Source organism: Danio aesculapii, chromosome 18 (assembly GCF_903798145.1).
Source record: "Danio aesculapii chromosome 18, fDanAes4.1, whole genome shotgun sequence".
NCBI classification, from domain to species: domain Eukaryota; kingdom Metazoa; phylum Chordata; class Actinopteri; order Cypriniformes; family Danionidae; genus Danio; species Danio aesculapii.
Window position 1 is genome coordinate 40,437,173 of NC_079452.1, and position 27,165 is coordinate 40,464,337.

Consider the following 27,165-nt stretch of genomic DNA (forward strand, 5'->3'; position numbering starts at 1 on the left):
ATTTTATTTTATTTTATTTTATTTTATTTTATTTTATTTTGTTTTATTTTATTTTATTTTATTTTATTTTATTTTATTTTATTTTATTTTATTTTATTTTATTTTATTTTATTTTATTTTATTTTATTTTATTTTATTTTATTTTTGTCATGCTTGAACTTGTGTCCCCATAATCCAGCAACTTCTTTTCTGCTGTTAAAGTTGCTTGCGTTGCAGTTTTAACCTGAAAGGCCAAATGTTGCGGCGTAATGGTTGAGGCTTAGACCTGTTAACTGAAAATGTGCTGGTTCAGTTCCATACAAAGAGCTAACCATGAGCCGTCAGATGATTGCAGGCATTGAAAAAAAAAAGCTAAAACATATTAAACTGCTTAACGCACATAATTTATTTGCTAAATGGTGGGAAGAATTTCAAAAAGCGTAATCCTCAATGCATGCTCAGCGGTGCAATGTACTCAACGGCTGGGATTCGTATGCTGCTAATCTTTAAGCCGCCCTGTTTCAGTTATTAATGAGAGCTCAAACTAGCTCACAGAGCGGAGAAAGCCACGGCAGGGATGATTGTACCTCTGTAATTTATGAACAGGAAACATTAAAGATTCATGACTATCTTCTTTTCGCATGTCAGCACGCTCTAGCCAACAGTGTTCATCACTGGCAGAGGAAAGGCATTGCGAACGATACAACAGGCCTTACACTCAGTTCTCAAAGGCGCCTTTTCTGTCCTTGAGAACGCAGTGAGGGGAGAGTGGCAAAGGAGTACATCAATAACCCCAACACAGACCTTCATTTTTCCAACTGAGAAGGTTCTTAAAGTTGCATCAGTCTTTCTCTCCATCGCTCACTGCGGTAAGTCGAGGAGTTGACGGAGATGTTTCATCTTCTGTGTAATACCCGTCACTCCGTCACTTGTACTTATGTAGTGGATGAGAATAGTATGAACTCCCTTTATGATGAGGACACGTTGGTTACTTTCTCATGGAAATGTGCACTCAGCCAAGGTGAAGCCTATACCTAGGGACTGAAATGATGCTTTTCTGGCAGCTGTTATAGGTGTCAATACAGAGACAGAATGCCAGATAGTGAGTTTGAAGTAGTCTCTGGTGACGATACAGGTTGGTAATGACAATGCTAACGCTGACATCTTGAAGACAGAAAGACTGTACTTCATTTGCTTACCCTTTTCTGTTAAAAAATAAGAATGGTAAGGTACAAATCTTCTATTGTGTTCTGAGGGAAGATGCGCTTGCTTTGAATGATGCGAAAATGACTACAGAATTATTTTTGTGTAGATTAGATATTTGTAATTTCACCTTGATGGGTGAGTATGACATTCTGAGGTGTTTTTGTACTCACTCAACAATAATATATATTTAATATATTTAATATATATATATAGATGTATATTAAATAAATAAATAAATAAATAAATAAATAAATAAATAAATATACATATATATATATATATATATATATATATATATATATATATATATATATATATATATATATATATATATATATATATATATATACATATTTATATATAGTTGAAAACAGAATTATTAGCCCCCTTGTTTATTTTTTCCCAATTTCTGTTTAACGGAGAGACGTCAACACATTTCTAAACATAATAGTTTTATAACTCATTTCTAATAACTGATTGATTTTATCTTTGCCATGATGACAGTAAATAATATTTTACTAGATGTTTATCAAGACATTTCTATACAGCTTAAAGTGAAATTTAAAGGCTTAACTAGGTTAATTAGGTTAGCTAGGTGGGTTAGGGTAATTAGTATAGCTTAGTAAATAATATATCTTAAAGATGCTAATCCTTTTGTCCTTAAAATGGGGTTTAAAAAATGTAAAACTGCTTTTATTCTAGCCGAAATAAAACAAATAAAACTTTCTCCTGAAGAAAAAAAATGATTAGACATACTGTAAAAAATTCCTTGCTCTGTTAAACATAATTTGGGAAATATTTAAAAAAGAAAAAAAAAATTCAAAGAGGGGCTAATAATTCTGACTTCAGTTGTATATATTTTTCTTTTTCATAGTCAATTAGGTTGTTAGTTTTGGCCTGTGGAATGTTGGTCTACTACTCTTTAATGGCTGTATGAAGATGCTGGATATTGGCTGGAACTGGAACACGCTGTTGCATACGTATTTAAAATATTACATTTTGTTTTACAGCATATATTACATTGTTGTTATTTATAAATTTAATTATTATTTATTATTAAAACTTAAAGTATTTATTTTAATTCAACTTATCCAGCAGATGTATTACACAACGGATGCCCTTCCAGCTGCAATCAAGTACTGGGAAACATCCATACACACTCAATCACACACACACACTATAAACTGATTTCACACGGACGCCATTTTAAAAGCGAAATCGAGGCTGCGGTAGGAAAAAAACCTGGAAATATCGCCTGGAGTCACATAAGAATGTTGTGTGCCTGGCTGTATATCTTATCAGCGAAGAGAAAATGACACAATTTTATCATTTCACCACCTTCCGAATGACCTGAAGGTCCATTCTGATTAGACAGTAAAAATAAAAAGGTATATCAGCTAAGGGAAATGGCAGTAGTTAGCTAACGTTTTCTTTCCCAAACACACGTTTTAGATGCCATTTATCAAACTCAAGTTAATGAACTGCTTCTTTCACTATTTTAGACTTGTCAGGATACTGAATTTCTTTACTGAAATATATTAAAAAAAAGTCTATTTCCCGCTACCATTTAAGCGATCTTAAACACCGCTGATTTATTCACCAGTGCTCAAGAGAAATTACTGTGATTGGCCAAGAAGGTCATCAGTTCACTGCACTTCACTGATGTTTACCGAGTGCAAACACGGACAAGTAAACGACTGATCTTTGCAGCTTTAAAATGCTCGAGTGTCCCTGTATTTGTGTTTGCACTTGGTGAAGAGTGGTGAACTGATGACCTTCACGGCCAATCACAGTCATTTCTGTTGAGCACTTGTCAATGCTATGATAAATCAGCTGTGTTCAAGAACACACTCAGCGGAGCTTAAATGCTAGCGGGAAATGGACGTTTTTAAAATTTCAGTACCAGGACAACACTATAACAGACAACACGAGGGTGTGCTACAGAGGACTGCATCATTTTATCGCTTACCAGGTTTCAAAAGCTGAAGCAGGGAAGCGTTCCCACGGTATTTACCTGGTGCCATAAACTGAAGCTAAGGAGGACACCTAAGCGTATTACTCTTAAAGAGACTGATGCTGCATCCCAATTCGCATACTATCCGTCCTAAATAGTATTTGAAAGTAGAATTAATATGTCCCAAATCGTAGTATGTTAAAAAGAGTATGCCAAAGGTTCCCGTATGGTTTACTATTTCCAGTAAAAACTCAAAGTGTAGAAGTGTCCATACTCTAACCGCTGATATTGCCCATGATACATTGCGTGTAGGACGTGAATTCGATTTAGAACTATAAACGTGAGTGAAAAGTGTAAACAAACTACAAACATGATGGATGCATGAGAATTGTCAAGTAGAGAGGCTTCTGTAAAGATGTTTGTATGACATATTATGACATGATATTTGTTAATTAATATACAGCCCACTGGAACACGTTTTAATCGCCTTTTCTGTGTTATATTTCATCTGCAACAACATTACTGAACTTATATAAAGACGTGTTTGGACATTAACGTCTGAATGCAGAATTATCCAAACACCTGAGGAGATTTCTCTGCATGAAAGACTCATGAATGGGAGATTAAACTGCTGCTGCTGCTTCTCCAATATGGTAGGAAATTAAATATGAAAGAAATGTGGATGATGTGTGGATGATTGACAGGGCTCAAAACTAAGCAACACAACGATCTATTAACGAGGAAGTAGTGTGTCCCAAAAGCTTGCATACTCTACTGTTACACACTCAAAAGTGTGTACTTTTCCTTCACAAAAAGTACATACTTTTAGGGTGTAGTATAAGTATGCGAATTGGGACGCAGCATATGATTTTGATTGATGCCTAATATGCTTTCAATTGTTTAAATTAAACTTAACTAGATGATATTAAAGTTATGATTACACCATATCTGGAATGTTTTTAAGAAACTTCTTAAGACTCACCTTTTTACCGTTGCTTTTAACTTAGATTGAATATTTTTGTTAATTTTATCATCCAATTGTATTGAATCGTTCATATTTTATTGTGGTCCTTTTATTTTTTGACTGTTTTTAATGTTCTGCTTTGTTTGCCTTGTATCTCTGTTAGTGCTTTGGGACTGAGAAAAGCGCATTATAAATGTATTATTATTATTATTATTATTATCTGCATTTTGAAATCGCAGCAACAGCTGGAGGTTTGGAGTCAACAGCATGTTGTTGCAATGTTTACAGTGCTGATCCTATACTTCCGGGTTTCTTACCACTGTAGCCTAGATTTCGTTTTCTTTAAATGGCGGCCACGTGAAATAAGCATATGGCCAGCAACCTTCTTGCTGTAAGGCGACAGTGCTAACCACTGAGCCAGCATGTTGCCCTATCATGTGTTTTTTATTAAAAACTATTTTTATTAAGGTTTTTTCCAAAAGAAAAAACTATATGAATATAAATTAAAGGACATACTGTTACTTCTCACTCTGGAAATACAGTATATGAAAATGTATACAAAATTATACTGTGGTTCTACATACACATACCTTCAACTGTGTTTGGTCGGTTGAACAATAATTTATCCATATTTCAATATGTTATTTCCACACAATTTAATCAAAATGTTAAAGCAGATTCTTTGCTTGCATTTAATATGCTTTCCATGTGATACTGTAAAATTATGTTTTATGAAATCCATTTAATGCAGACACCAAAATTCAAAGCCATAACCACTTCAAACTGGTAATGATTTCCCTTGAATTGGCCACCTTAAAAACGGCACTGTATATAAAATATATAAAAACATAAGTTTGAGTTCTGAGTGTGAGTATTACATATGCCAGGTTATGATGATGCGCGCATTACCTGGCCATGAATGCTGTGTCAGTAGGAAGCAAACAAATGACTTCATTCCCTTCGTTCCATTCCACCTTTATACGCTCCGTCATCCTGACAGCCTGTGGGCTCCAGCAGCTCCGACTCCAGCCTCTCACTCCATTCCCCTATCACTCCACTACTGCTACGCCCGACCAAAGACATTCAGCAAGGACAGAACGCGCTGTGCTTCCGATGTAAATGCAAAGTTTGTGACCGCATCCCAACCATTCCCCGCCCAACAAAAAATGACATACGAGTAGGACACAATAAATGGCTTGTCAAGGTTCTCTCTGTCTGTGGAGAACTTGTTTAGAGCAAACAAACCAAAATAGAAACACAAAAATGACTGGATTGACAAATAAAAAGCCTTCTTAGTGGTGCTTTTTGGTATCGGCAAACTATGTAACCACTGTATCTGCTGTTTTCTACTGTAGGTGACATTTTTGTTCCTTCTCTTCATTCTGAATCGTAATGCAGCCCGGGTAGGTTCACTGTTGTAATGAGTACAGATGCATGCTGGGATCTATGTGGCGACATGCTGTCAACTGAAACTCTGCTTATGTGAAGCAAAACGGGCATTTTTGTCCAAACAGAGATATGTCTGTTTACTATAAAGCATATTATGACTGTTAATACCACATTTGCTCTGATAATTGAATTTATTTCTGTGTTTAATGGCATTCTTTTGCTTGTGACAGCAGGATGGTGAAAGTAATTCCTTCAATAAAGAGAATGTTTTTTTTTTTTAGAGAGAAACAGTGGAGTCTATCTGCTAATGACATCAAAACAACAGGAGCCCATAATAATTCATTTCAAGAACAGATTTTTTTAAAATTGCAATACTATTAGGACTGATCCTTGGGGATTTCTGAAACATTTTTCATTTTTGCTTTTTAAAAAAATGTCACCCATAAATCTTGATAGCTTTTTGAACGCTCTTTCTCACGTTAATAGCCCAGGCTGTTCCTAGAGATGGTGGAGGTGTGATGGATCCATTTTACAAATGGGATCGTCTGTCCATGCAGATCATGATGGGCCATTTATGTTCTAATGTGATTTGCTAATGTACTTTTATTTTATCTCTGTGATCGGAAATTCACATTTCACTACTGTACTGCAATCAGCTCAGAGTGTATGTTAGTTTTGTGAGACAGAACTTTGAAATGGATTTGAATAATGATTTTTGGTTGGTAATGTCTAGGGAAAACTGCACATTAGCATCCCCATTCATCTCAATGGCAGTTGCTTGACAAGTACAGAACTATACACTCTAAAAACTACTGTTCTTAGCAAAAATGTTGCCTATCATTTACTGTTCAATATAAAAAAAAATTGTTAAAGCAATATAAATGAATATTTGAATTAATGTTGTGTAAAGATGGTTCATTCCACTTTGGCGACCCCTGTTGAACAAAAGGACTATGCCAAAGGGAAATGAATGAATGAATGTTGTTGAATGTAAAATATTAAGAGGATTAAAAGAAAAAAAACGTTTTCCCACCCACTTGCTAAGAACTGGTAAGACTGCACCAGTTAACATTTATATGCATTGATTTAAAATGCAAAAGATTTAAAAGAGAAAATAAACATATTCAATATACAAGATCACAATTCAAGAAGATATACAACTTTTCAAAGACCCATTGTTTGTCCACTTAATTATTCATTTACTTACCTCAGCATTTGTTCATGCTGAAATGCAAATGTCCACAGCATCAAAATAAATAATTTACAAAATCTTAAGTGTTCATTTATTTACGAGATATTCTTTCTTCAGTTTTTGGTTCCTTTTCAGCAAGGACGTGTTGCTCTATAGTTGAGAAAATATTCTTCTTTTAAAGTTTATATTTATAGTTGAATAGCTTACAGACAGCAGTTTTTTTTTTTTTTTATTTAATTAAGTATATCGAGAATAATATTTGGCATAATTTATAATAATGTATTCTGTATTTTGCACAGTTTATATATTTTTTATCAATGTATTTTATATCATGACTGACATTAAAATATTATGTGAGATCATGTGATATGTAGATTTCATTTTGAAATTTGACCACATTATTAAAAAAACATAAACGTTTGTTTGAGGTCTTAGAACACAGTTTATCTGCGGTTTTTATCCAAATACTTTATAAATAATATTATAAAATAATACAATTAGAATTTTCACCTCAGTTGTTTGTTTTTAGAAAATATCTAAAATAAAATGTATAAAATAAAGTTTAAAATTAGTTTATATTATACTGTTTATACCTAGATTGTTATAGCTTGTTTTGATTTGGGGAGTGTTTGCTCACACTGGCCCGACAATGGAAAAGCTGTTGTTTCTAGCGCCACCTGATGGCTATTGCGTAAAGCACAAAAATGTTTTTTTTTTTAATAAAACGGCGGCCTTTGCTGCTGCAGTACTGCATGTGACTGTGCGTAACAAATTGCAGCACTGCACATGAAGAAACGTTTTCAGTAGCCACATCTTTAATAAACAACTGCACATTAATGTATTTTAAGTTTGTCTGATGAAGAGCCTGTATGCTTGAAATGTCAGACACTATGCAAACTATATATTTTTTCTTGTAACGTTGATGCATTTGGAGCCTATTTTTTTTTTAATTGTTTTTACAATATTTTTAAAAATATATATTTTTTTTCAATATCCCTAGTAGAAAAAACACAGATATTATAAAATGTTTTATTAATGGTATTGACATAATTTCTTTTTTTTTTGTCTATGTCTTCAAATTTTATATAGAAACAGTTAATCTTAAAAACAAAATTACATTTTATGTTTTCCTCCCAATCAATTAATCAATCAATTAATCAATCAATCAATCAATCAATCAAATTTGCCAACTCCGTTTGTTGCATTTTTTTTGTGATGAAGTTGGTACAGAAGCTGCAGTTCCAACACCTAGCAGAGCAGGGACTCATTTGTCCTTTCTAACTATCTAAATCCTAGTTAACTACTGTAGCTAAACCCACTGGTTTTGCAGAAAGCACTCTCTCTGGTCATCCAAAGACATTACAGAGCCATTTACTTGTGCCACATGTCCGTTTAGGGCCAATGGGATCGCACATGGGTCGCTGCCACCATGCTAATATATTCCGTTTCACCCGTTGCTGTCAATGCTGAGTGACAAATATAATTTGTGCTGCCATCTAATTGCCCTTAGGGGCTCTAATTGCAACAGTGTTGACAAAGGAAAGAGAATAGAACAGAATGACGGGGAAGAAAGAACGGATCAGAGCGGGTAACATGAGAGAGGCTGATTAGCTACGTTATTGAATTGAGATGCTAATAAACTTCAGCAATCATCACATGGAAGCCTGAACCCGCGGAAAGAGGAAAAAAAAAACACACACACACACACATTTATTGCAGTTATACACTTTTGGTAGGATGAGATCTGAGGCTCAGATTGCATATTTTACATCTTTATATTGGCTGATTCCGATTGGGACATTCTGCGGTCAAATACTTTACCATAATGACCACTAAACTATATAATTGACTGTTGTCCATGGCAACCGATCTCCTACACGGTGTTAATTTAATGTCTTTCATATCACTCTGTGCACTTTCCATCGCGTTAGCTTGAATTATTTCAACCTAAATCAATATTTCATGTCACTTATTTGGTGAGTAGCCGCATAATAAGCAAGATAATGTACAGTCTGGCGGTCATTATCACAAAATAAACCCTATCAGGATGACACAAAATAGTGAAGTTATAATGACCGGCTGACTGTACAGTATGCCTATCTATCATGTTTTCCTCTTTATGGCGCGGACTCCATTCAAATCCTTTTTAGACCATTAGAATGAATGTTTGTGATATTATTTTCTTCGTTGTTGAAATGGGATGTGGCTTTCAATTAAGCTTCTACGAAAGAAAAGAGGAAGCAATGGATGGAAATGTGTGAATCTGCCATAATGACGGATTTTAATGGCTTTCATAAAACGACAGAATGTCACTTTTGTGCTGACGTTCTGGCTTATGTTTTTTATAAGATTTCTGCAAACATTAAGACTGTTTTTTATTCGTTTTAAATAACATTATATGGAAGAATGCAGTGGATGAGTTTGCTGTGTCCTTCATGAAGGGATATACATTGATTTTATGAAGTATTCATAGCATTATGGGACTAATGTGCTGTATAATAGCATAGCAGTTAGAGATCTAGAATGGCAACTGAAAGGTTGAAGGTTAAAACCCTCAAGGGGTGATTTATGATCCATTAAAATCGTCTTCTCAAGCAAGACATTCAGTCCAATGGATGTTTCAGTAATAAGTGTACTAGATGTTTATTTTAATGAAGCAGTCAGCTAAGTGTGATACTAATATGGGTTATATTTGGCAATTAGTTAAGTATCGATTGTACTTCTGACAGAACCATTAACACATCTGAACTTTCTTGTTTGTTCTGTGATTTAGGAGATCCTGGGTCTGTCAGACACGATGTCATACCGATCTAAAAGATCCTTGATAGTGCCCCCCATGTTTATCCCAGAGAACCAGCGAGCTCCATTTCCCAGGTTAATTGGAAAGGTAAGACCATCCATTTAGACCTATTAATGTGCATTGTTATTACAGTCTTGGTTAACCTTATTTTTGTGCCATTGACACTATAGGTATGACAGTGCTACCTTTAGTTCTTCGGCTTTAAGCTCAGTTTGCTCTGATTTTTGAAAGCTTCCGAATTAGTAAAGAAGTGATGCATGGGATGATATATTTGTGCATGTATTTTTGCTGTAATTTTTGAATATTACAAATTAAGCTTGAATATTAGAAATTAGGGGGGAGGGGGGGTGAGAAAAATAAAAACTTCCCTGTGACCATGATCCCTGATTACACAGTTCAGAAAAAATGATTACAAATAATGCAAAATAGGATGCAAATTTAAATGTTTGCATTTTCAGGCCCTAAAATGCTATTGTTCCTTAGACTCATGGACATAACTTCAGATTTCATCATTTTAAACATGGTGGTGTACATGTAATAATTCAAATAGCTGTAAAGTTTGAATTGGTTGCAAGACTGCAGCATAAAACCTGAAATTCTCGTTTCAAAGACCCAGTTTCAGACATTTAATTAAAACAAGAGATGCTGCAACCAAAAAGTGCAAAAATACTAGCATGCTTTTGGGTTTAAAGGTGCTCTTGTATTTGTCAAAGCTCTATTTACAAATCTGAGTGAAATCTAAAGTTTTTACGAAGTTTCATTTGAACCTGAAAATTATAAAAGTTATTTTATAAAAGAGCTTTAGCTAAATGACACTTTTAACTAACTGTAACTAATCATTATAAACATTTATGCTGTATTTATAAAAATGTATAAATAGAGAATGACCTGTATAAGGCCATTACAATGAAGGTAGTTTATTTAAAACCCTTTTACTTTAAAAAAAAAAAAAAAAAAGTGACCAGTGCAATTGTTTGTAAGTAGCTGTACTTTACATCCACGTTTATCAAAATATATACAACTATCACTATCACCAGTGGTCTAGCCCATACAGATCGCTGGAGAACTACAAATCTGCTGCAAATGAACTACAAATCCCATCATAACTGTACTCACACACAACAGTTGCAGTTGCAGTTCACCCGATGATTACTCTTCCATGTTTTTGACCATAACCTGCATGACTACTCTTTAATAAACTGCACGTAGATCCATCTCCATTGTCAGCGTCCGCACGTTACAACAACCTTCAACCATAAAATGTGTTGAATATATTTCAGAAAAGACAGTGATGTTAATATAAATGTGAATATAAATAAATAAATAAAATGTGGGTATCTTTTCTGGGTCCAAACAGACCTCATTGTGTTTTGAGCAATAAGCATGTTCCGTATTCTTTGAAAATGTTCCTAATACCTTGATTTTGAATTGTATATGCCATTGTTTTTTTATTTATTTATGCAGGCTTCTTTGTTTGTATTCCGGTCTCTAGAATTTCACAGACCTCCGAGTCCACACATAGGTCAAAAATGTAAGCATGCAGGAAAAAAAGGAAAGACAAAAAAAAAAAAACAAGATTTGCACATCATACTTGATTTGCAAGCTTTAGATATGTGAGTTTTGCCCTAGTTGTGCTTCTTTCCATTTTATTATCACAGTACCAGCCTGTATATATGGATGTCTCGAGGGAGACACTGTAGATTTTTGCAGAATATCTGTGTTTTTGGGCTTTGAGGTGATGCCATCGGTACAGCCCTGGTTTTTTAATACAATAGTTGAGTGCTGTTTTACCATTCAGGGAGAAAGATAAAAGAAAACTGAAAAGGATTGTTGGAGGAAAATAATTTGTTTTGGAAATGTGTGTTTGCAGCAGGAATCAAATGTTTACGGCTCTTCCTGTTCACTTTCTTTCTGTGGCTGTGTCTCAGCGTGGGCTGAGGGTTATTCCTCGGCGAAATAAAAGTGCTAGATTACTGTGGCACAGTGAATAAACCATGGTGTGTGCCATTTTTTGAGGTCTTTATTCTAGTGTTGAATGCAAGGGCTGAATTATATTGCAATTTCTCCCACTGACAGAACAACCCCTTCGTATTGCACATAGATTACTATACTTCAGCAAACAGCAGAAAATACAGAGGTCCACTGGGAGTCTGATGAGACCGACTTACTCCCAGCTTGCTTATACATCTACATGTGACATGTGTCCAGGGGTGTCACTTTGGTTTGAAAAGTGTGTGTTTGGTGGGGGGGGGGGGCATCAAACTCATAGTGAAAACGTACCACCGTATACATTTCTGAAGTGTGTGAATTATGTGGCCAGTGCTATGCATGGCTGCATTTCATTTTCAAAACAATTGCTATGGGGTGGTATGATGCCGCAGATGGCTTCTGTTTCTTTTCATGCTACTGGCTGACCACTCCATGTGGACAGCTTTTTCGCTTTTACCAGTTTGCCCAATAGCTCGCTGTGATGAGTTCACCAAGATGATGGGGTTCAAGTCCACCGAAGAAACGCAAAAAAAATGCAAAACACAAAAAACAAAATAAGCAAGTAAATAACATGGTGAGAACATGGTAAGATCTGAAATTGTGGTAAAAGTCAGGCTTTTCTTTTTCTGGATTGCTTTATAATACTGTCGGTTTGGTTTAGGGAAGGCGGTGGATGGGTTAGTCTGTGCTTTTGAAACCACTACTGGTTGGGTTTAGGGAAGGCCGTGGGTGGGACTATCGATTAGTCTTTCGGTCATTCAGTCGACAGCAGCCTCTGGTGGATTTACAGGAGAACAGCAGGCACGAATGGCACTTGTGACAGAAATTTGAGGTCTAAAAAACGTACACAGTGGCCTCTGGTGGATTCACAAAAACTGCAAAAAACGTAGCTCCTGGGACGTATTTCAAGCTCTCCAGAAATGTATATCGGGGTACATATCAATAATGAGCCTGGGTTGAAATGTTTGACTTGCATTTACATGTACAGTTTTATTAAAAGTTATTTAGTTTTATTTAAAAAGCTTTGATTTCAAGCTACCCTAAAATATAAATAAATATAAAAAAACATAAAATAGGAGAAAACATTTGGTTTACCTTCCGTTTCTTGCATTTACATACATTTAGCTTTATTAAAATTATTTAGTTTGATTTAAAAAGCTTCAAACTAACCTAAAAATGTAAATAAATAAACAACAAACTTTATGATCTGTGTGCTGAATAACTATTTTGTAATATCATTTGCAGATCGACTGCAGAAAATCTTATATGTAGGTTAATATATGAAAATGTTGATCATTGTTGTAATGGTTTTCTTTTATGCATAAACCACCAACATTAGCTCATTATAAAAAAATCAATTCATGATGCTAATTTCTGTGCAGCACTAACATCCACAGGTGTAGACATATTCTGTCTAACAGAAAAGGCTATTATTTTGATCTACATCACTGACTCAAACAATCACTTCAACTGTTTTCCCAGTTCACTAGAACTTTAACCTATTAACCTTTCAGTTATTTTAAAGCATACACCTGTGTGGATGCGCACATTGACACAAACTCTCTCTGTATCAGTCACACTCCTCCATGGTGATGATGGCACATGGTTAAAAATCTTTAAATTATAAGTGGAAGGTGTGGGGAGGGGGATACATGTCCCCCCTGCCCCTAGTGGAGATTACGCCCCTGCATGTGTCGGCGCTTTCTCAATCTACAGGACTTTCCTTACAGCAGTTTCGCTACAAGCACAACCACATATGGGGACTGGCTACTGTGACCTATTTCATTTGGTAGCGGCTGCTGTATATTGGAAACCAGGCAAAATGGATTTTCCACTTGGATAAATCTTGTTTCCTTTGCTGTTTACCTACCATACGGCGTACATTCATTTTTCATAATTTCCACTGAATGGGAAGGCTAAAAGAAATTGGGAATTGCCCCGGAGGCTGGTGGAAGCTTGAAGGGAAGCAGAGGGGTTTCCCAGATGTTCTCTCTCTATGGGAAATGGCGGTAAATGGGTTTGGTGTCTGAGAAAGCCTTCTGTTTCTTTTTAAATCTCCATCATTCTCGCAGGATGTTGTTTATTTGTGCTATTGTTGCACAAAGATGAATCACGCTGCCGCTGACTATTTTCTAACGCTTTTAGAAAACCCCCTAACTGAATAAGATACGCTCTGACAGATTTGCTCTCACAATTATTCAATTATAAAAATGTACACTTTCTATATACTTTTATACTGACACCTACTGGTGTGGATGAATAAATTTGGTTTATACACTGATCATGTTTTCTGTCTGTCTGCATGTCCATATCTTTTCATCCATCCATCTATCCATCCATCCATTTGTTATCATGTTGATCCATTCATTCATAATTCATCTGTCATAATATATACCATTCAATCATCAATCCATTGTTTTATCAATCTGCCATTTCATCCATTTATTGTTCTATACGTTCATTAATTCATCCATCCATTATTTTGTTTATCAGTTTATAAATGTCTATTAATCTATCCATAATTGTCTTGTAATCCATCCATTCATTTGTTATTCTATTGATCCATTCATCCATCATCTATCTTTTGTAATAAATATTGTTTAATCATCAATCCATTGTTCTATTAATCTATCGTTTCATTGATTCATTGTTCTATATGTTCATTCATTCATGTACCCATTATTTTCTTTATCAGTTTATCGTTCTAGTTATCCAACATTGTCATTCCATCCATCCATCCATCCATCCATCTTTTGTTCAGTAATTAGTTTGTTTGTTCATTCTTTCATTTGTTCGTTTGTTGATTTGTTTGTTTGTTCATTCATTCAACATTCTGTTTACTAATTTAGTATTCTGTCTTTTTAAATTCATCCATCATTCTGTCTTTTTTCCATCCATCCATTTATCCATCCATCCATCCATCCATCCATCCGTTATTCTTTGCTCTGTATATATCATCATTCATCTTTAATTTTATCATTCCATCATCAATCCACTGTTCTGTCAATCTATCATTGCATAGTGATTGTTTTATCTGTTGTTCTTTCTGTTCATCCATCCATCCATTGTTCTTTCTGTTTTCAATCTATCATTCTCTTTCCATGCATCCATCTTTTTAAAAAAAAAAAAAAAAAAACCTTTGCAGAAAATGTTTGCCAAGCATCATTTCCATTTAATCTCTCCAGACGTTCCGGCACTTTCAACAGTTCTAAATAGTGTCTTCTATCTTTTTTATTATGCATTGTTTTGTCGGGGATATGTTTAAGTTGTAATGTGATTGTTTAGAAGGCTTATGAAGTAAATCTTGTTTCTTTCGATGAGAACAGTTCTGTCCATCCCTGTTCCATTCCTCCAGATGTTAAATCATACAATGGGGCAAGTGGTTTTACTCCATCCTTTTCTGTAAAGATGAGTTCTATTGGACGGTGTTGACTTGAGATCCACTCTAGGTTAAGGGGGCTTGAAGTATTGGAAAAGTAATAAAGAACAGATTTGCCCTGATTCCTGTTCTGGCTTTGACATCAGTCTGCTGTGGGATTATGGGGGATTTATTATGGTGGAGTGTTCACCTGTAGCACTGCAATCTCACAAATGGGAAAAAGTCCATAGGTTCCCTCTTGGACCAGCAAGTAATTGTCTCTGGGCTGGTTTTTATGGGCAGTGCTGGTGTCTTTCTGTCCTATTATGTCCTGGACAAACCCTCCCCACAGCGATCGAACCACTCAGTGGCTGTGTACTTATTTTTATTATTATTTTGTTTGCACCTGGAGCTGAAATGCTGTCCATATTTTGTGGCTTCACAATCTCAATTATTCTGCAGTGGGTTTCGCCAATCAGAAGAAAAAATCGTAGCATAATTTCTCTCAGTGAAGTGTTGATGGATGGCGAGGGAGATGTGTGTTTACTTTTCTGTATGTCTGTGCATGGCTAATACTGCAGGGTGCTGATTGTCTTTCATTCGGCTTTGACCTTGCACTAACAAACACAAGTCTCTTGTGGAAAGAGAGAGAGAGTTCCTAGGCTGTAGTGTTAGTTAAGTGCTCTTTGTACTGTAGATATCTTTGTGCTGCTTGTTTTGCACTCTAGAGAGTGTGACCCCATCTCTTTCTGTCTTACTACTCTGTCTTTCCCTCTGTCTTTATTTCTTCTCTCACATTGAAAGCCACTTGTCAGCAGCGGGCATAAAGACTGAGATTTTATTGAACACATTTATTCAGTAAGGGTGCATTAAAATGATCAAAAGTGACAGTAAATACAGACAAAGTCACAAAAACTTCTTCAGTTGAATGCTGGCCTTTCAGATTTTTCTGTTCATAAAAGCACACGTATATTATTGGTTTCCCAAAAATCTACAAATAATATAAAAAAATAAGGTAAGGTTCTCTTTATTAACAAACCAATAACTATGACTTTTAGCTCAATAGCCTCCTAATTTGCTGCTTATTAATAGTTTAGGGTTTAGATGTTGGGTAGGATTTAGGATGTAGAATAAGATTTTGCAGAATATGTGCTTTGTTGGTACAAATAAACAGCCACTATCTTAATTGGCAGATAATAAGCCTCTAGTTAATAATGAGATTTTGTACTTAAACTAAGGTGTTACTAAAAATATTTAGCAGCACATCTGTTTTTAATTATGATTATAATAATAAGAATCCAGTAAATCAGCAAAGTAGAATGCATTCTGTGTGATCAGTGTTGCTAAGTCCGTGGGCTACTTTTGATCTGTATCTACAGGTTGTTTTTTGGTTCGAACCCCCCCCCCCCCCCAGACCTTCCAAAACCCACCATTCCACTCTCAATTCTATAGCCCCTTCTTCTAGTCAGATGCAATATCTGATGTTATATGCTTACTTTACCTATATGCAATAAAACTGCAGGTTAACTATGTTTATATATATATATATATATATATATATATATATATATATATATATATATATAATAACTTATATTTGATTGTAACTTTAACTTAATATGATTGGAATCCAGTATTGTACACCTTTTTAAAGCTGCTTTGAAACAACGATTATTGTAAAAATCGCTATACAAATAAACTTAAAAAAAGTCAAACAATATGTTTAATATCTTTTTTGTCCTAATAACACAAGGAAAATGTGATTATTGATTTAATCAACAGTTCACTAAATAATTAATATTTAATTTTGGTTTATAAGACATGTTTTTTAACAATTTTGTCTAGAAATAGTAATTGCAGGACAGTCTCTTCAGTCAACAAACAGATTCAACAATAAGTGAATCTGTTTTAAACAAACTGGTTGACCTATTGAGAGCTATTTGCCTCATTCTTGAATTTATCTGCCATTTAAACAAATCAGATTATTTAATGATCAGTTAAATGACTCATTAAACGTTTTCCACCTAGTGGCAGTTTTAATTTCATATTTGATGGATCATTTCAACCTGTCAGAGATTTTCTGTTTTGCATGACATTAAAGGGCCATGAAACCCCCCTGTCTCAGCAGGGTGTTTTTACACATCAAGTTTGAAAAAAGTCAGGAAAGTGGGTGAGTCCAGCTCTTGCCCCGTTTACGCTAACACGTTTTAGTTTTAAAACGGCGTTTTAGAATGAAAACGATCAGCGTCCACACTAGCGTTTCACCAAGCGTTTCTGAACAACTCTGCATTTACATTAAAACAGTGAAAACGCACATCACCTGACCACACACACACTCTGGCATGCACTGCAGCGTGCTTTGAGCACATACCCATGAGAGCTGTGCGTGTCGGGCTGTTCATCAAGGATCTACCGCTGGATTTAACCTCAATATATTTGTTAAACGTGATATTTAAATTATCTTGTTGTCTATATCTAGCGACATATTCCCTGACTTTGGTCTTTTAAATCTATTCCTTGTTGTCAGGTAATGTGTTTTGGCTGAGCGCTTAGGTTAATATATTCATTAATGTAACCACTGACACTGATTCTGCACATCTGACTGATTGCTTGCCTTTATGTATAAACTTATTGTACATTATACTTTTATAATGGCCATTATTGATTATTAAAACTGATATTCAATGAGAGAGAGGGTATGTTTCGTATTTTCAATGAAATTGAAAGGAGCCAGTAATGTTGTAGCTCCGTTTTGTTATAAATATGCATGAAGATGATGGTCATATTATGCAGCTACACGACGCCTCAACATTTTTGGTGTCTATTAAGTCGCTAATATCAAAATGAAAATTGACAGTTCCTTATATCATGTTTTTGTTTTATTGTTAAGATAGTGAAACAGCATAGCCAGGGTGATGTGAATGAGGTTATAAAGTACACTGGTCCCTTTGAGGATTTATCGATGATTCCTCAGGAGTTTTTCCATATCAAACTTGCGAAGTCTGAACTTACAAGGAGAGGATGCAGGACTGAACTGTGTAGGCTACTAAATATTGACGAAAAAGCCCCAATCTGATAGGCGAATGTCAGCAGCCCTGCCTCTGTTTTCAGATGTCTCTGTTTTACCCCATCCACACTGAGAAGGAGCAGCAGCATTTTAGAATGAAAACGGCCTCTCCAGCGTTTCCAAAATGCTCTGTTGTCGGGGCTCGAAAACTCCAGCGTAGTGTGGACGGATGGTAAAACTTGTGCGTTTTAAAACTAAAACGTAGTAGTGTAAACGGTGACTTTGTTGCTACAGCTGATTTTCACAGCGGCAACACAAACACAGACGCAAGGGGGATAGACAGTGACTACGTTTACATGGACATCAGTAATCAAATTATTTACCTTATTCTGAAAAAGACAATAATAAAACTAAGGTGTTTACATGAGTTGCTTATATGTTCCTTTCATGATCCCGTTTTACATGTTATAGCACATAATTCAATTAACGTCACTGTATCACCACGCTATCCACATTTCCTCCAGAGTTTCATGTAATTTCAGGTGTTTTCTTAATTTGTCAACTTTAACTGCAGTTTGGCACTTTCACTTTCATTCAGGAACAATTCATGCATGCCCCCTGACAAATTAGATATTGGATGCGAGGAACTGCTAGAAGAGCATGCCATATGGGAGAAAAAAAACCCTCTGCATTTCTAGGTAGATGCAGAGAATAGCTTCAAACAGCCGTGTGTGTATAGACTATCCTGTCACAAAATGTGGTGAAAATCCTACATGATGAGAATAGTTTAGTTAAGGTGTTTACATTTGGAGAGCAGCATTTGCAGTGGATTTTTCAGTCTTTAATATTGTAGTGATATTAACATACTGTGAACTTAGTAACTAAATCATTTTGACTAAGGATGTCTTTAAAAACTGTAGTACTGAGTACTGCTGACGATACAAACTAACTTTGCCAACTGAATAAACATAAACAAAGACATTGATCACACACTTACCAAATCTGTAGAGACAGGACAATCAACGCAAACTGGAACCGCATCTTTTTTAAAAAGAAGATGAGTGGCAAAAATCCGGATTTTACCATTTCCAGATGCAAAAAGCTCTCGGGTAAAAAAAAATCCTTACAGATCGGTGCTCTCCTCGCAGGAAAAATGGAAACATGCTTCGTTGTGGCACATTTATAAATGCAACACTGATGATCCATATTACAGAACAATTCTTCTTCTTCCACTTGTTTGAAGCTATATCATGCAGATTAATGAAGTTGCACCTCATTCACAATAGAGCACGCTGATTGGTTCGAACCAAGTCTTTTTCATGAATTAATGCTGAAAACACAAGACATCCAGTCTCCACGCTGGAATTTACTCAAGTATCTCATCGCTGTGACGCCACTTCAAAATTTCTTTTCAAACCTGAAGAACTAATTTGCTCGAAATAACGCAAAAACAACCAATTTTCCCTTTTTAGTGAAATATGTGTGTCCTAATTGAGTTTTTAGCAACGTGGGACATATATATGACTGTCAACATCTCAAAAACATTGTTCTGATGTTTAGTAACCCTTTAAAGATATTGTGAAATCCCTATTCATACACCAATTTAAAGGATAGTTCACCCAAATTACCCATTTACTCACCATTTACTTGTTCAAAATCTGTATGAGTTTCTTTGTTCTGTTGTACACAAAATAAGATATTTTAAAAAATGATTGCATTCATATAATTATTAATCACCTGTTTCTAAATGGTCTGTCTTTAAAAGTATCTCCCCCCCCCTGTTGTGTTTAACAGAAAGAAAAAAGATTATGATTTAAATATCCTTAAACTATCCCTTTTGACATTGTACATTGAAACACCAGGTGTAAGCAAGATTCCAATCATCCAAAATACTTAATAGTTCATAGATATATCCAAATTGTAACAGGACACAATTCTTCACCAGGGCTCATAATCTGTTATTTTTGGAACATTTTATGCACACTTAAATACCTACAATCAAAAAGTTATTAGAACCCAGGACCTGATTATGACCAATTGTAACAGCGAGCTTCCATCAGCAAACACCACTCAGTTCTTGCTTTATTTTGGATTGTTTTCAAACTGAAAGTTAAGTACTCTGTGTCTAATACACAGACACCAATTTCTATTCAAAGTCAAGCATCCGTAATTCAAGGGAGATTACACACCACTGCAGTGCTTGTACAGCCGAAAGCTATCAAGGCAGAAAGAAAAAGGGAAAGAATACGAAAGTGAGGACCTATCCTCTCCTCCCCTTCAGTGCTGGATTGTCAGAGAAGTCGGAGTCGGGTTCCTCCTCCCTGTCACATACAAGCAATGGCAAGAAACGGCTGCTCTTTCATGTCCTCCCTGCTCCTAATGAGAGCTGATAGAAATAGGTGAGCGTCTCCCCCAGGGCTGTTCGCTGACATCTAATGACTGAGAAGAAAGCCAGGGGAGGCTGTGTAGGCTTGTGTGTGTTTGTGTACATGTGTTTGTTTGTACGTTCAAATAAAGCACCACCTGTGAGCAGCCAAGCGGCGTCTGAGATCTGCTTGCTTGGCTGCTATTTTCACTGAGACCTCACCGCTAGCCTTGATCATGCTTAACTTGTCTTGTCACTTTTAGACAGTTCCTTGTATTCTGTACAGGAAGATTGACGGCTGCAATCATGGAGCACATTAGGTGGATTGGGTTTAAAAGTGAGCCTCAGTATGGCATGCTTAGTATGAAGAGTGTGTATACAGGGTTTCAGGGGGATATTGTCTCGTGCTGCTGTTGTTCATAAGATTCATTTGTTTATCATCCTTCCATTCATTCATCTGTTCATCAGTATTTTTGTCCATCTGTCCATCAGTATTTTTATCCATTTGTTCATCCATCCATACATCCATCCGTCCATCTGTTCGTCTTTCCATTTGTCCATCAATATTTTTGTCCATCTCTCCATCAGTATTTTTGTCCATCTGTCCATCAATATTTTTTTCCATCCATCCGTCAATATTTTTGTCCATCTGTCCGGCCATCATCCATATTTTGTCCATCTGTCCATCCATCCATCCATATTGTCCATCTCTCCATCAGTATTTTTTGTTCCTTAGTCTATCTGTGTTTTTCCATATTTTTGTCCATCTGTCCATCCATTTGTTCATCATACATACATCCGTCCATCTGTCTGTCCATCCTTCTATTTGTCCATCAATATTTTTAACATCTCTCCATCAGTATTTTTTTCCATCCATCCATCCATATTTTGTCCATCCATCCATCCTTATTTTGTCCATCCATCCATATTTTTTTCCATCTGTCCATCCATCCATCCATCCATATTTTGTCTATTCATCCATCATCCATATTTTTGTTCATCCATCCATCCATCCATCCATCCATCCATCCATCCATCCATTTTTTTATTTTTAAGAATTACACTATTATTGCCATTTCACTTCCTTGGATTTCTGTTGACGTAATGATTATACTGTATAGACTGCATGTTATGTCCTCTTACCCCAATACTACCCCTGAACCCAACCCTCATAGAAAACATTCTGCACTTTTACATGTTTAAAATACTCTCACACTCAGTGTCCACACTATTGAACACAGTGAGCCATTTGCCCAATGAAGATCAAAATCTTCCAAAAGCATTTGTTCCCCATTATCTGATAAATACCAGAAACACGCCACCAACTTCGAATGTTATCACGCGATTGAATGGTCATTATCAGTGGTTATCAGCTGATAGATATGGGCCAGTAGGGGCCTTCTGGTAGGTTCAGAAGGCTTTTACATCCACATTAATCAGCTATACTAATAGAAAAGACTCCAGATCCAGATCTGTTTTTACATCACTGTGACAGTTGGGTTTAGGGTTGGGGTAGGGGTAAATGTTAATAAAATACAATTAAATTCTCATTAATTAAAATTAGCTGATTAACCATGTGGATGGATGATAACAGCCTTCCGAGCCTACCAGTTGGCGCAGAAGGCCCCTACTGGCCCATATCTATCAGTTAATAACCACTGATAACAGCCATTCAATTTTTTATTATTTTAGTTTTTATTATTTTATTTATTTAGTTATTTAGATAATTAAAAAAAAATGAGGGGTTATTGATAATGACATTCAAGTAACCTTATAGCAACAGTGCATCATTATGAGAGAGAGAGAGAGAGAAATGTACCAAAAGCTTTTGATAGTGTGTTGCAATGTGTGCAAGATTTTCATGAATAGCTGGGGTGTATGAGTGAATCCCAAGGACACTGACCCAGGTTTAAACCGCATCGTCAATTAGTACAGGTCTACCCCATGACAGAATTCCCTTCGTCAAGTTTTTTCCCTACCAACTTCTCCGTTACTGACTTTAAGAAAGGATTCAACTTTGCCTCAACTCTATTGAGGATCCAGAAAACCGTTTAGACACAATGATCACTCCTAATAAGTTGCCTGGGCACACTCTACACGTCACAGTCTTCCACACACTTTTAAAAACAACAACAACAACAGCTCTTTAACCTTGCACTTTTCGTTACCTCTCTCTCCACTCTTGTTGGCCACCAAACACACACACACAAAACTCTCCACTTTTTCCCATTCCCTCCCTCTTTTATCTCCTTCTGTTCCCTCCCTGGACTTCCATTTCCTCCATCTTGACCCTGGAAGTTCTAGGAACAACTAAGTGGTGCTTAGCAAAAATTTTAGAAGAGGCAACTTGTCTTGCCACAATTTTCCCTGATAAACAATGGACACTTTTCACAAGACACACATCGTCAGCATGTTAAATCCTTGAAAGTTTTAAATAAATACATATAAAAAATTATAATATATATTTTTTTATGTATCTATTAAATCATAAGTTGTTTTTACTGCAGCGTCTACAGGATAGTAAATTTGACATTAATCTCTCTTCTGGCTGCCTTTATTATTCTCACTAGTAGTAGGGGTCTGAACCTACACTTGTCTCACAGTTCGGTTTGGTTACAATATTCATCTCATCAATTCGGTTCAGTTCACTATCAAGGTGCATCACGGTGGATTGGTGATGCTTTCCATATACAATTGTATTTTTTTCTTCTCAACACAAGAATTCTTGAATTAAAGTTTTAAAATATATTAATATTAAACAGTATATTATTTGTAATATAATGTTGTCCTTTGATAGAAGCAGTCAGATATATTAACTGTTTCTTTAATTTTACCTGTTCAAAGAAAACTCAACATGAGCATTTATAGCAAATAAACAAATGTAAATATTATTCCTCTTGCTTTTTGAGCGTTCTTGAGCGTGTTCTTACATCCCTATGATTGGTCATTGTGTTTATTGTGCTCAACAGAAAGGGCTGCGATTGGCTCTAAAACTGTCAGTGCCATTCACCAATGAGTGACACAGACACCAAAGAATGTGCAGTATAAGTCTATATGCACATAATAAAGCGCACATTGAAAACTCGCTCTACAGACACATGGGATCCACAAGTATCGCTTTAATAGTGATGGAGAGGAAAAGTTACCTACCAAACATGCCAGCAGTTCAAAGGTCCAAAGTGTGTGTGAGAGAGAGACAGAGGCAGACAGAGAGAGAGAGAGAGCTTTCTTTTTCTCCTTAGCAGTGAAATAGTGTCTTCTGGTTCTGCTGTACTTCAGTGTCAGTGAAATACTGTCCAGCAAACTCATATGCAAAAAATTGGGCACAGTTTTTAAGTAGTTGGATCATTTTAATTACTCGAACATACAAATATACAGTTGAAGTCAGAATTATTAGCCCCCCTTTATTTTTTATTTTCTATTCTAGAATAAAAGCATTTTTTTTAACTTGTCAATAATTTTAGCCCCTTTAGGCTATGTTTTTTTCTATAGTCTACAGAACAAACCACCATTATACAATAACTTGCCTAGTTAACCTAATTAACCTAGATAAGCTGTATAGAAGTGTCTTGAAAAAATCTAGTCAAATATTATTTACTGTCATCATGACAAAGATAAAAGAAACCAGTGATTAGAAATAAGTTATTAAATTATTATGTTTAGAAATGTGTTAATAAATCTTCTCTCCGTTAAACAGAAATTGGGAAAAAAATAAACAGGAGGCTAATAATTCATGGGGGATAATAATTTTGACTTGAACTGTATATATATTTGTTGAATTCTCTTATTCACTAGTTTACCCAACTGTGATGACATATGCTACTGAAGAATGTGAAAATCTGATAAGGTTTCCATAAAAAAAGCCCAATTTCTGCTCTCACATTGCTGCTTTTACCCCCTTTTCCACTTTTTTCCTGTAAAGTCTTGGCTCCTTTTTTCTTACTGTTGCCTTCTAATTCTCGTGCTGAAGGAGGCCATTGCACCTTTAATAAAGCGCCTCTGAAGTACAGAGAGAAAAGTTGTGTTTTATTGTTCTATCGGATCAATATCGCAGCTGTGCGCAGCAAACAGCAGAACGAAAACAAGCTCCATAGCAACCCCTCACAAGACAAACCTGGAGCCGTTAAGCAGTTCTTCACAAGGCCGAAAGCAGTGTGGGTGGAAAACAGACACGACTCGCAGACAAGACAAAGAAGAACTGAGCTTGACGGACTCTTGCGGTGTGGGTCTGCTGTAAACAGGCGACACTGCAGTTTGTTCGGGTATCTTTTGGCTCTCTTGCAATGGGCAGAAGAGTTAATTTACAGATGACCTGCAGTGGGATTCAATCATGACTGTGTCACAGGTGTACCTGCTCTATAGGAAAGTACTTTGCTGGGCTTCCTGCCTGTGTGTGTGTGTGTTATTTTTTTGGTAGATGCTGCAAAAAACTGCTGGAAGAAAACAGTTTAAAACTGCTGTTTTGCTGGCCTTAGTTGGTTCAATCTTGTCAAGCTGAACTTCAATTTAGCCTTTCTGCCAGCACCCTTTCTGCAAACACATGAATATTTATTTATGGGCAACTGGGTTACATTACAACATCTGTATTCAATTATACGTGTTATTTTGTTAAATCATGGAATAATTTAATGAGAATGCAGAAAATGGTTATGTCTATGTATATGTGTATCTGTATGTGCAGTCAATATCTTTATACTGAAGACAAATCTTCTGTAAAAATATCCCCAGGCATATGTTAAATGGGAGGAAACATTGTAAGAATGTTATCAGGTGAATAATTGGATCACTAAGGTTTGTTTTAGGCTATAACATAATTAGCTTAAACATGTCATGCTAAAATATAACAGTTTATTGCATTTCTAGCATGAAAAAGGGTACAGTTATGCTAGTCTAGTCTAAGTGCTAGTGTGCTACTGTAAGTTAAACACAATCATTTTAGGATTATAGAGACAAACATTTCTATTTGTGAAGTATGCTAGGCCTAGACACTAACCTTAGCCAAGCAAAATTGATCTGTTTTACATGTTAAAAAACAGCACTTTTTGTAGTTTAGCATGAAAAGAAAGTGTTACATTATGCTAGGCTAATTAAGCTAGCCATGTAAACTGTAGCCTAGCAAAATTGAAATATCAAAAGGAAATGAAATATCAAAAGGAAGCGCAAGCTCTTATGAGTTCTTTTTAAACAGCAGGTTTATTAAGACAATAAAATATGCTAGGCTAAGATAATTTAGCCAAGCACAATTTACCTTTTTTAATGCTAAAATACAACACTGTTTGTATTTTAGCCTTGCGTAGTTGAACATTTTGTCATGCTAAGTATGTTAATTACAGTGCATCCGGAAAGTATTCATAGCACTTCACTTTTTCCATATTTTTGTTATGTTAGCCTTATTCCAAAATGGATTAAATTCATTTATTCTACACTATTTTATTCTACATTTATTCTCATTAAATTCTACACACAATACCCCATCATGACAATGTGAAAAAAGATTTTTTGAGGATTTTTTTTTGAAAAGAAGAATGAAAAAAAAAATTACATAAGTATTCACAGCCTTTGCTTAATACTTTGTTGATGCACCTTTGGCAGCAATTACAGCCCCAAGCCTTTTTGAATATGATGCCACAAGCTTGGCACACCTGTCTTTGGGAATTTTTGCCCATTCCTCTTTGCAGTACCTCTCAAGCTCTATCAGGTTGGATGGGAAGCGACAGTGTACAGCCATTTTTAGATCTCTCCAGAGATGTTCAATAGGATTTAGCTCTGGGCTCTGGCTGGGCCACTCAAGAACATTCACTGAGTTGTTGTGAAGCCACTACATTGATATTTTGGGGGTGTGCTTTGGGTCATTGTGCTGCTGGAAGGTGAATTGTTGCCCCAGTCTGAGGTCAAGAGCACTGTGAAGCAGGTTTTCATTCAGGATGTCTCTGTACATTGCTGCATTCATCTTTCCCTCTATCCTGACTAGTCTTCCAGTTCTTGCTGCTGAAAAACATCCCCACAGCATGATGCTGCCACCACCATGCTTCACTGTAGGGATGGTATTAGCCTGGTTATGAGCGGGGCCTGGTTTTCTCCAAACGTAACGCCTGGCATTCACTCCAAAGAGTTAAGTTTTGGTCTCATCAGACCAGAGAATTCAGTTTTTATGGTCTGAGAGTCCTTCAGATGCCTTTTGGCAAATTCCAGGTGGCGAGTCGCTTCCGTCTGGCCACTGCTGCGCAGATGGTTTTCCTTCTGTAAGGTTTTCCTTTCTCCACAGAAGAAGGCTGGAGCTCAGACAGAGTGACCATCGGGTTACTGATCACCTCCCTGAGTAAGACCCTTCTCACCCGATCACTCAGCTTAGATGGCCGGCCAGCTCTAGGAAGAGTCCTGGTGGTTCCAAACATCTTCCACTTACAGATGATGGAGGTCACTGTGCTCATTGGAACTTTCAGAGCAGCAGAAATTTTTCTGTAACCTTCCCCTGCCTTGTGCCTCAAGACAATCCTGTCTCGGAGGCCTACAGAGGCAATTAATTTGTCTTCATGCTTGGCTTGTGTTTTGACGTGCACTGTCAACCCTGGGACCTTATATAGACAGGTGTATGCCTTTTTAAAAAAAGTCCAATCAACTGAATTTACCACAGGTGAACTCCAATAAAGCTGCTAAAACATCTCAAGAACGATCAGTGGAAACAGAATGTACCTGAGCTTAATTTAGAGCTTCACGGCAAAGGTTGTGAATACTTCTGTATAGATGTGATTTTTGATGTTTTTTATTTTTAATAAATTTGCAACAATTTCAAAAAAAATTTTTCACGTTGTCATTATGGACTATTGTGTGTAGAATTTTGAGGAAATAAATGAGTTTTATCAATCTTGGAATAAGACTGTAACGTAAAAAAAAATGTGGAAAAGGTAAAGCGCTATAAACACTTTCCGGATGCACTTTACATTTACAACCTAGCATATTTA

The 27,165-nt window shown here is 36.0% G+C and overlaps 1 protein-coding gene across 1 annotated transcript in view; it reads left to right on the plus strand.

The window, feature by feature from the left end:
- Positions 1 to 27,165, plus strand: part of cdh13 (cadherin 13, H-cadherin (heart)) — a 582,964-nt gene that overhangs the window by 250,397 nt on the left and 305,402 nt on the right. Inside the window, exon 4 of the mRNA XM_056478107.1 lies at positions 9,458 to 9,571. Within this exon, the coding sequence (XP_056334082.1) occupies positions 9,458 to 9,571 (114 nt within the window). The remainder of the gene's footprint in view (positions 1 to 9,457; positions 9,572 to 27,165) is intronic.